This window comes from Lytechinus variegatus, chromosome 16, assembly GCF_018143015.1.
Source record: "Lytechinus variegatus isolate NC3 chromosome 16, Lvar_3.0, whole genome shotgun sequence".
In the NCBI taxonomy this organism is placed as follows: Eukaryota; Metazoa; Echinodermata; class Echinoidea; order Temnopleuroida; family Toxopneustidae; genus Lytechinus; species Lytechinus variegatus.
The window spans coordinates 20,930,396-20,942,280 of record NC_054755.1 but is presented as its reverse complement, the minus strand read 5'-3'; the positions used below and the strand labels follow the sequence as shown (position 1 = coordinate 20,942,280).

At 37.2% G+C, this 11,885-nt stretch overlaps 1 protein-coding gene across 1 annotated transcript; it reads left to right on the top strand.

The window, feature by feature from the left end:
• The first annotated feature begins 572 nt into the window (after nt 1–572).
• On the top strand, nt 573–11,743 carry LOC121429388 (arylacetamide deacetylase-like). Its single transcript, XM_041626365.1, has 5 exons — nt 573–701; nt 7,575–7,737; nt 8,854–9,109; nt 9,859–9,925; nt 10,652–11,743. The coding sequence occupies exons 2-5, from the start codon at nt 7,597–7,599 to the stop codon at nt 11,445–11,447; spliced, it is 1,260 nt and encodes a 419-aa protein (XP_041482299.1). The 5' UTR covers nt 573–701; nt 7,575–7,596; the 3' UTR covers nt 11,448–11,743.
• Nucleotides 11,744–11,885: the final 142 nt, after the last annotated feature.

Below are 11,885 nucleotides of genomic sequence, written 5' to 3'. Positions count from 1 at the left end.
AGGAAGGGGGAAATTTTGAGATTATTGGCTTATAAATGGGGGGGGGGCCTTCCTAGGCACTTGACCCCCCCCCCCCCCTCCTAAAAAGGGGTTCCACGACCAAGAATAACACAGAAAATTGAGAATAAAAGGAATGAAAGAGAAGGGCAAGAGTGATGATAGCTGATATTATTTCATACTCTATCTCAAAATTATATTTTCATTTAAAAGACTATCACTATGACTTCCTCGTTCCGCTCGCGCGCGACTCATACGCCACATGCCTCCTCGTACGTCGCTGGTGATGGTATTAGAATGGGTAATATCCCTAAAAAATCATGAATGGTCTGATCATGTTTGTATCTTATTTCCTTGCGCGTCATACCTCCCCCCCCCCCCCCCCCCCGGGAGAAAAACGGTGGATCCCGCCATTAATCTGTCCCGTATGTTGGTCTTTAGAACAATTTCTTAATTTCATGTTATTCATTAATCAGACGTGTGCACTGCTAAGTTAAACAAAGCATATCGATTTAATGCTTGTTTAATCCAGCACTGTTTATCTATCAACCCGAAGAGACACTATGCCCACAAAGGTCAAGATTGTTTCCTGTGTTGTAGCTGTACGACGAGCAGACGACATTGGTTCGCGCAAAATTTGAGCCATATATGAGTGCGGGAATTCAAACAAATCTGCTCTAACAGGATTCCGGTTTTTGAAGCAGGTAATGTCTTTTATTTCAATAAACAATGTGCTTGTCTCATCATACACCGTGTTATAATAGGTTGTAAATCAGCATAAATAAATGTTTGTGATGTTATTCGATAACTTCGATATTCGATTGTTTGGTGCCTCCTGAGGTTTGCTCTAGTATATGACCTTGTATTGTAAGTGACCTAATATAAACGTCCCCCTCACAACACCACCCCCTCACCCGCCCCTCTCCCACTTTTTTGTAGTATTCTCTCCCCCCCCCCCACTCTCTCTCTCCTTTTCTCCCTTTGTCGCGATTTTTTTTTGGGGGGGGTGGACAAGACCCCCAGCCCCCACTAGATAAAACATCATCTTCTTGTTATTGTTATTACTTTTCTGAACCTATATGCTGTAGATATCACAAATGTATGGCACGCTCATAGGGAAACAATTAAATATATATTTCACTTGAAAAAAATATGTTTCTCTTCCACTAAACCATTTCACTTTTAAAAATTGTATTCCACTTTTGATATTAAAAAAATATATATTTCACTTTTCAAAAAAAGTATATTTCACTTTTCAAAAAAATATATTTCACTTTTCAAAAAATATATTTCACTTTTCAAAAAAAATATATTTCACTTTTCAAAATAAAATGTATTTCACTTTTCAAAAAATATATTTCACTTTTCAAAAAATATATTTCACTTTTCAAAAAAATATATTTCACTTTTCCAAAAAATATATTTCACTTTTCAAAAAAATATATTTCACTTTTCCAAAAAATATATTTCACTTTTCCAAAAAAATATATTTCACTTTTCAAAAAAATATATTTCACTTTTCCAAAAAAATGTTTCACTTTTCCAAAAAATTCATTTCACTTTTCAAAAAAAAATATATTTTTTTCGACGAAGAATCATTCCAATTGTTACATTTTAATTTTGAGAGAAAACAAATCCTTTCACTTTTTATATACAAATCTATCTATCTGTCTCTTTATCTATCTATCTCTATCTATCTATCTATCTATATCTATCTACATCTAACTATCTATTATTCAGGGGCCGCGGAACGGTTTTCAGAGTGGGGGGACCATGCAAAAAATCACAATCATATGGTCATTTTTACGTTTTTGTACACGGTTTCGGAAAAAAGTGGGGGGGCCGGGGGGGGGGAGGGCTGAAGCCCCCCTCCCTCAGTTTTCGCGCCCCCTGTTAATATATCTATCTTCTATTAATCTATCCACCTATCATTTATCTCTCCAGCCATCTATCTATTTATCTATCTTTGTTATATGTATCTGTTTGAATATGTATGTCTGTTTGTCTATTTATCTTTCATACTTATATCCACTCATTTGTTAAATAATTCATGTTTGTTTATCTCTGCATCTACGACAGACCACCTAATTCGTCCGTACGACGAATTAAAATCTAATTTCACTTGTTACATTTTAAATCTGAGATAAAAAGAATCCTTTCACTTTTGTTGGATAACACATACGGCTGCCGTATAGACCGTGAGTAAATTTCGTTCTTCACGTAAATATCCATTCCTCTCGCTACGAAAAACATTTCACTCATGTTGCAAATTCATTTCACTCAATTGCAAAAAATACGTTCCTCTTTTTTCTCGGCCTGTAGGCGGCGCACACCATTGTTGGTGGGACGAGGACAATGCACCACGAGGTGGGCCCATAAACACAAATTGTAAAGTTTGAATTTATCGCTGATTATACACAGCTGCCAGGGCAATCAGCTGTTGCATTCGGCCCTACGATCAATCGCTAACCTTAGCACGGCCGGTCTGGCTATAACGTTTTGTAGGCATGAGGCATGAATGCTTTTTACATACACTATCTACGGAGCTGAATGGTCAAGGTATAAGTGTTGAAATTTCCCTTTTCTCCATTCTGTCTGTCTTTTACTTCATTGACATACGATGGTCATAATGATTGATGAAATGAAGCTTACAAAAAGCTACATTTCACTGGTCAACTCACTTGTACCTGCACTGCAAAACCAAATTCCATTTTGTCCGAGACGTGATGAGGGGGGGGGGGTCACCATCTTTAGAACAGACATAAAAAGTGAGTATTCGGGACTGAAGATGGATGATGACGTCATCGCTCAGCCCGAAAAGGTTGGTGTTAGCCATAGAGATACTTATATAACGCGCAATTAGTATACATCTCTGTGGTGTTAGCCGAGAATGTCCATGATGTCATTACCCAACTTCAGTCCCGTATACTCACTTTTTATGTCTGTTCTAAGGATGGTGACCCCCCATTCATGTCTCATACAAAATGGAGAGAATTTGGTTTTGCAGTGCAGGTACAAGCGAGTTGACCGGTGAAATGTAGCTTTTTGTAAGCTTCATTTCATCAATCATTATGACCATCGTATGTCAATGAAGTAAAAGACAGACGGAAGGGAGAAAAGGGAAATTTCAACACTTATACCTTGACCATTCAGCTCCGTAGGTAGGAAGTATTCATGCCTCATGCCTACAAAACGTATAGCCAGACCGTGCTAAGGTTAGTGATTGATCGTAGGGCCGAATGCAACAGCTGATTGCCCTGGCTATTGTGCATAATCAGCGATAAATTCAAACTTTACAATTTGTGTTTATGGGCCCACCTCGTGGTGCATTGTCCTCGTCCCACAAACAATGGTGTGCGCCGCCTACAGGCCGAGAAAAAAGAGGAACGTATTTTTTGCAATTGAGTGAAATGAATTTGCAACATGAGTGAAATGTTTTTCGTAGCGAGAGGAATGGATATTTACGTGAAGAACGAAATTTACTCACGGTCTATACGGCAGCCGTATGTGTTATCCAACAAAAGTGAAAGGATTCGTTTTATCTCAGATTTAAAATGTAACAAGTGAAATTAGATTTTAATTCGTCGTACGGACGAATTAGGTGGTCTGTCGTAGATGCAGAGATAAACAAACATAATTATTTAAACAAATGAGTGGATATAAGTATGAAAGATAAATAGACAAACAGACATATACATATTCAAACAGATACATATAAGAAAGATAGATAAATAGATAGATTGATGGAGAGATAAATGATAGGTGGATAGATAATAGAAGATAGATAGATATATATTAACAGGGGCCGCGGAAGCTGGGGGGGGCAGCCCCCTTTACTTTTTTCCAAAACCGTAAAAATGACCGTATGATTGTGATTTTTTGCATGGTCAGCCCCCCCCCCCCCGCTTTGAAAACCGTATTCCGCGGCCCCTGATTAATAGATAGATAGATAGACAGATGGATAGGTAGATAGATATAAACAGATAGATAGGTTTCGGACAGATAGACATTGACGATAAAAAATACGATGAGGAGGCTGATACTGATAATGATTGATGAAAAAAAATACGATGATTCCCAGCGGTGATGATATCATATTTGATATACACATAGATTCAGAGACAGGTAGATACATAGGTACATACACAGATAGACAGACAGATAGATAAATAGATAGATAGAAAGATAGATAGATAGAGAGAGAGAGAGAGAAAATAGATCGATATATTTATTGATAGGTAGATAGATAGAATAACATATTGAACAAATTTGATAGATAGATATTAAATAGTTAAACAAACAAATAAACAGACATAACTATTTAGACAGATCAATAGTTATTAGATTGAAAGATAAAAAGTAGACATACGGATAGACATATGTATTCTGAACAGATAGACATAAGATAGATAGGTAGGTAAATAGATAGATATAAAGATTGAATGATAAATACACAGATATACAGACATATTAAACGAAATAAATAGATATTAGATAGATAGATAGAAGGATAGACATATTTAAACAGATAGATATATATTAGGCAGAGAGAGAGAGATAGATAGATAGAAAGATAGATATATCATGTACCTTCTCCTCGTCCCGCCAACAATGGTGCGCGCCGCCTACAGGCCGAGAAAAAAGAGGAACGTATTTTTTTGCAATTGAGTGAAATGAATTTGCAACACGAGTGAAATGTTTTTCGTAGCGAGAGGAATGGATATTTCCGTGAGGATAGTTACGGTCTAATACGGCAGCCGCATGTGTTATCCAACAAAAGTGAAAGGATTTGTTTTCTCTCAAAATTAAAATGTATCAAGTGAAATGATTTTTTTTTGGAAAGTGAAATATATTTTTTGGGAAAAGTGAAATATATTTTTTTAGAAAAGTGAAATATTTTCTTTTTGAAAAGTGAAATATATCTTTTAGAAGAGTGAAATATATTTCTTTGAAAAGTGAAATATCTTTTTTTTGAAAAGTGAAATATATTTTTTTGAAAAGTGAAACATATTTTTTGGGGAAAAGTGAAATACTCTTTTTTTTTTAAGTGAAACATATTTTTTAAAGTGAAATATATTTTTTTTATAAAGTGGAATATATTTTTGAAAGTGAAATATAAATTTCCTTAAGTGAAATGGTTTAGTGGAAGAGAAAGATATATTTTTAAAGTGAAATATATATTTAATTGATTCCCTATATGCGTGCCATACAAATGATTATTATGAATATTTGTCTGATACATATAGATCTTGAAATTTCCGTCTCATCCTTACAGATAACCAGTCTGTAGTGTTTACTATGAATAGATCATAAAACACTTCAAAAGGAAATTGCTTTCCCCGGCTGAAAAAGACGTTAATCCGTTTTCATACCATTATAGCCCTTCCTCATCCGTCAGAGGCAACAACAGCGGGCGGCGGGGGCATCCATCCCTATTATTGTTTAAGTTAAACTACGAAAAAAAAATGAGGAAAAGAGCGGGAAATTATTAAAGGACAAGTCCACCCTAAAAAAAACTTGATTTGAATAGAAAGAGAAAAATCCAAAAAGCATAACACTGGAAATTTCATCAAAATCGGATGCAAAATTAGAAAGTTATGGCATTTTAAAGTTTCGCTTCATTTCACAAAACAGTTATATGCACATCTCGGTCGGTATGCAAATGAGGAACTGATGACATCACTCACTCACTATTTATTTTGTATTTTATTACATGAAATATGAAATATTTTCATTTTTTCGTCATTGTCATGTGAAGTGAAGTTCCTCCCTGAACACGTGGAATTCCATTATTTCGATTAACTTATACCTTATTTCGATTGATGTTGTACTTTAAGTTTGATTTTGTTGTGCTTTGTGAACGGAAAATGAATAAATCTAAATCTATTTTAACATTTTGTGCTTCATGCAAGGAGGTCCTAATCGTCAAATTCGTAAAAATTGAAATATTGTATAATTCAAACAATAAAAAACAAAAGAAATAGTGAGTGAGTGACATCATCCACTCTCTCATTTGGATGTAACTGGCTCGTTCGTATAACTATTTTGTTAAAAATAAGCGAAACTCTGAAATGTCATAACTTTCTTATTTTACATCCGATCTTGATGAAATTTTCAGCATTGTGCTTGTCTGATTTTTCTCTATTGATTCAAATCAACATTTTTCTGAGGCGGACTTGACCTTTAAGAAGGAAGCATGGTATTTGAAAGATGTTCTCGGAGATTCTCGGCTACAAATCTAGTTGTTGAAAATACCAATGAAATGCCAATAGAATTTCCAAAAGCAGTCCTTTTGCGTTCTCAACCAAATAAAACATAAAGGTATAAGCTCATTATCATTTTTTTAACGGGGGCGGCGCCAGGGGGAAGGCAGGGAGCGACTGCTCCAAGTCGTGAAAGAGGGGAAATGGAAGAAAATAAATATTTGAAAAGGTATTACGATACTGCAACAAATAACAATGAAGAATTAGTTATGAATTTGATTTCCTTTTCTTTTATTACAGGAAATATATAGATCACTAAACAAAATATAAGTAAATATTAATCTTACGTATCTTGAAGTGCTGATTATAATCCAAGTTACGAACCAGATATTATCCAAGCTGGCTGGCGAAAATTCCTTAAATCAAAGTTCACAATGATGGCGATGATGAAATTAATGTGGAAGCACGATGAATAACAAGAGTCACTGTAACGAGTTGAAATGTCCGTGAAGTCGATGTTGATTAACAGTCCATGGGTTGAAAAGCGTTCATTAAAACAGGTTGATGATCTCGATGAGAATTGAGAGTTCCTCTCTCAAAAACACTGCAAACAGTTAGATGATGGCGTGCAAATAATTCTACAGAAGATAAACGTTGTATTCCAGGTGGAAATAAACTATGTTTTGACATAAAGTCTGGCGTGAAACTCGAGTTCTGACCTGATATGATGATCTCCTTGAAGAAACTGCCAGCTTATATACAAATTATTCACTATTCTGGAAACTTCTAGTATTCACTATTCTGGAAGCTTCTAGTATTGTATACAAAAAAGAACAATAATAATAATAATATAGGTATATTTACCCAGGGAAGCCGCTTCAGTTCCGAAAACTGTTCTCCCAGCGGGCCCTGCTATTATTTTGATCTGCCAATTTCTCGAGCAGTCTAATTTTAGAAGACGCTTGAATGACCACAGTGGAGCCTGTTGTTCTTTTCACTGACACTAGTCTATTGTCTATATTCCATAAATAACAGAGATTATTCAGCCTATTAAATAGACATGCCTAACCACAGCTTTAATGAGACATTCTGGAATGTTCTTAATCATTCTATGCTATGAATATCCTTAAAGAGAAAATAACTAAACAAATTAATGTAATTGCTCTTACAATTCTACTTATATATAACAAAGGGGAAATAAGAAAATGAAAAGGAAGGTATGGACAGGGGCCAGTGCACTTCTTTGCTTTTTCACGTTTGATGGCATTTATTCATATGAATATTCGATTTCAAGCCACTGTAAGATTGTGAAGGTGAAATTACTTAGAAAAAAATTGATAAATTATTATGGAAATCGAATTTCTTGGTGTGCAGACAGACGGACTACCAACGCAAGATGAGGTTGTCAGTTGCAATGCTTTTCCTGGTGGGCGGGGTTTACCTCGGCATCATCTTGTACGTTCCCATGCCAACCGATATGGACGCTAAACTGGAGTTTTATTGGAAGACCATTGGATACCGATTTAGCAAGTCAATTGTAAGTACCTCCTCTTCTTTTTCTTCTTCATCTTCTTCTTCTTCTTCTGCTTCCTCTTCTTCTTCATCATTATCTTCCTCTTCTTCTCCTCCTCCTTTTTTTTATCATCATCATAATCATCTTCTTCTTCTTAATATTTTTCTTCTTATTTATTTCTTCTTCTTCTTAATATTTTTCTTATTTTTTTCTTCTTCTTCTTCATCTTTTTTATTTAGTTTGATTTTGCCTGAGTCATCACCATTGCCTATACTCGCCTCCTTTTCATTTGTATCAAATCAACAATTACTGATGTATATTTTTTCATGGACCGCGGAAAGTTTTAGAAAGTGGGATTAGACATGTTAGAGGAAAGGAAAGAGGGGTATGACTATGCATGACATCAGTCAAATTGTATTTTTTACGTCTTTCCACACGTTTACTTCTCCTCCTTCTTCGGATGAAGATGATGATGATGATGATGATGGTGTTGATGGTGGTGATGATGATGATGTTGATGATGGTGGTGATGGTAATGACGATGATGATGGTGATGATGGTGATGGTGGTGGTGGTGGTGGTGATGATGATGATGATGGTGATGGTGGTGGTGGTGGTGGTGATGATGATGATGATGAAGATAATGGTGATGGTAGTGGTGATGATGATGACGATTATGATGATGATGAAAATGATTATGATGATGATGATGAAAATGATTATGATGATGATGATGAAAATGATAATGATGATGATGATTATGATGATGATGATGATGATGGTGATGATGGTGATGATGGTGGTGGTGGTGATGATGGTGATGATCATGATGATGATGGTGACGGTGTGGTGGTTGTGGTGGTGGTGGTGATGGTGATGATGATGATGATGATGGATCCTTATCTACAAGCATTCTGCTTCGAAGCGTTTCACCCACTTTTCCGATTTATGCACTTCATTGGAGCGCATATTTTGACTGCTTGTTAATTATATTTCAATTTATCACATGTATGTAAATGTCGTTCAACGTTATTAAGTTATTATATCAAAGTTTTTGTAATGTTACGGGCTTTTAGAAATGAAATAATGGAAAAAAGAACTGTATCACCATTTAACCTCTCTTATTTTCGATTGCTTTAGATGTACCTAAAATACCTGGTCCGCGGAGGTTCAACAATTGATTTCTCTGTCATACAAACTAGCCTTACAGCTCTAGCCAAAATCTATCAGTTAGGAGCGGGTAAGACGTCACAATCAGAGGGGTCAGAGGTCACGTTAGATGACACGACCTTTGACGGGGTCAGGGTACTTTTCTACCAGCACACAGAGGGAAAGCAAGAGAAACGGCCTGCATTTATCTTTCTTCATGGAGGCGGTCTTACTGTTGGAAGCGTTGGTGAGTGGTTGTTGGGTGATTTCAAATTAAGTGTTGACGTTTTGGTGTTGGATTTAGGTCAATTTTTACATCAACATAGCACCAAACATGAAATAAAATTGGTACTGAAAAGTCACTCACTAGGTGTTGACCCGATAATATTGTGATATCACTTTTTGCAAACTTGTAATTGGTTTCGGAGCGAGGAAAGACGATAAGAATTGAGCTTCCAACACAAACACCGGACTTGAAATCACCCTTCATGATAAAGAAAATAATGATAATGTTCATTTATTATCGCAAATCACATACATTCGACGTCTCTATGTGCTTCAAAAGGCACTTTGATATTAGTACCCTGACTCCAGGTTGGCAAGCCTTGTACAGTGCACAATTAAGCATTTCAATGGATGACTTTATGTACCCATTTACCTCACCGGGTGGGTGTCTTTATAAAGCTGTTCGTAAGTTGAGTGCGACTTTAAGAACGACTGGTGAAGCTTTCTTACGTGCTAAATAATCACCAATGAACATTTAATGGAGAATATCATTTGCCACAACCCACAAGAAAGCTTACCAGTCGCCCTTAAGTTACAGACAGCAATTAATCTAGCCATTCCTTCCTTCCTTTCCCCGTTCCTATCTTTCCCTTTCTCTCCCCCTCTCTCTCTCTCTATATATATATATCTTTCTTTCTTTCATTCTTTCTTTTTTCTTTCTCCCCCCCCCCCCCCCCCTCTCTCTCTGTCTTTCTTTTTCCCCCCTAATAGATATCTATGAGATTGGTACCCGTGATATAGCAAGACATCTTGAAGGGATGGTTGTGATATCTGTCGAGTAAGTTTCTACATTTTTTATCAGAAATTCATGATAATAAAAACAGGGGTGGCGCCACAGCGGGCAGGTGATCGCAGTCCATATAATTTCCCAATCAATAAATAAAAGGGGAGAGGAGAGAGAGAAAAATAATAATAAGCTTAAATGTTTTTAGCTGTTTTTACTGTATGATGAATGATCTATGAAGCAAACTTATCAAACAAATCTAATTTTCACAACCAATTTTGGGATGGGTCTTTTATTCATGTCTGACATGGGTGATACGACAATTGCGACAATTGCTGCGGGCTTTACTTCTTCTAAGACATAGGGTTCGGGTTAGGGTAGCCACTGGCGGATCCAGGGGCACAGCCGACCCGCCTCCCCCCTTGAGAAGCAAAATTAAATTTTGTAATGTAAATTAAAACTTCTGTCTAGTCAAATTTTTCATCGGGAAAATGTTCCCCCCCCCCCTTGGAAAATCCTAGATCCGCCCCTGAGGGTTGCAATATGGTTTTATGTTAGGTTTAGGGTTAGGGTTGGGATAGGGAGTAGTGTTAAATCCAAGATTGAATTTGGTTATTCATTAGTGTGTGGAATTCACAGCGGAGCAATTGTCGCCGGACAAAATGTCATGAAACCCTGACGTGTCATTAGCCTATATTATCTGAAAGAAATGCAATAATATTTCGTTTTGTTTTAGAGGGGTTTTACTAGCTGACTTTCCAATTTTCTACTTTCGTTAAGTTATCGCTTGGCCCCGGAACACCCCTTCCCGGCAGCGTACGATGACGGGGTAGCCGTTGCTAAATGGTTGATGAGACACGCCGACGACTACGGAGTCGACCCAACTCGCATTGCTGTTGGAGGTGACAGTGCTGGCGGCTACCTCACGGCTGCGATCGTCCAAGCCATCCACGATGACCCAACCCTTCCCGACGTCCGTCTCCAGGTGCACCTGTTCCCTTGGTTGCAGCACTTCGACTACCAGACACCTTCGTACCAAAAGAACAACCATGTCTTCGGCGAGAAAACCTGGCTTGAAAACTCCATCACGGGGTTTACCTTCAGCGCGTACTTCAACGGAATCCTCAACGACTCCCTGGTCGAGCAGATGTCGGCGAACAACCACACTTCCGCCACCATCAAGAATTCCCCGCGCTTCCGCAAGACCTTCAACCACTCACTGATCCCCAAAAGTTTCCGCGACCCTGCGTACTACGCCCCGCCCCAATCCAGCGACTTCGGCAACGAGGCGATCTGGAATGACCTCAAAGATACCGTCCTGGATCCTCGGTTCTCGCCGATCCTTCGCGAAGATATGCGGGGACTGCCGAAAGCCTACATCGTCACCTGCGGCTATGATCCCTTGCGCGACGACGGCATATTCTACTATCATCGCCTAAAAGATGATGGTGTCGATGTGGAATGGGTTAACTATGATATTGCCTTTCACGGCTTGGATTGGTATTATCCAATATATTCAGAAACTGGAAAGCAGTTGCAGGAAGGATTCATAAATTTCATCAGAATCAACATTTGATTTATGTTCCTGCGTTTTAATCTGAAATAATTACTGATTGATTATACTTTCTTTCTCAAGTGCAATTAATTTCGTATTGGAATGCAGTCAGTCTTCGTCAAACCTAAATCATACATGCGACAGACGAGTTATCTATGTACATATTAAACAAAACTTGACAAATTTTATTTATCCAAATCATCGTTTTTAAATGAATATATTCATATGCTAGTCTAGGTTGAATTTGTTGTATACTGTTCGTACTGATTGATTCTTAATGCCAGTTAATCTAGCAGAATGTACTTATATAAATATGTGAAATTATTTTTTTTATGTTTACGACGGTATAATTGTATTTTTGTCCGGATTCATCTTGGTTGTGAAGTTGTCCAGCTACTGAAGGGTTTAAATCAAATTGTTACAACCATAGAATGTTTGTTCTTACGTTGTGTTTGAAAA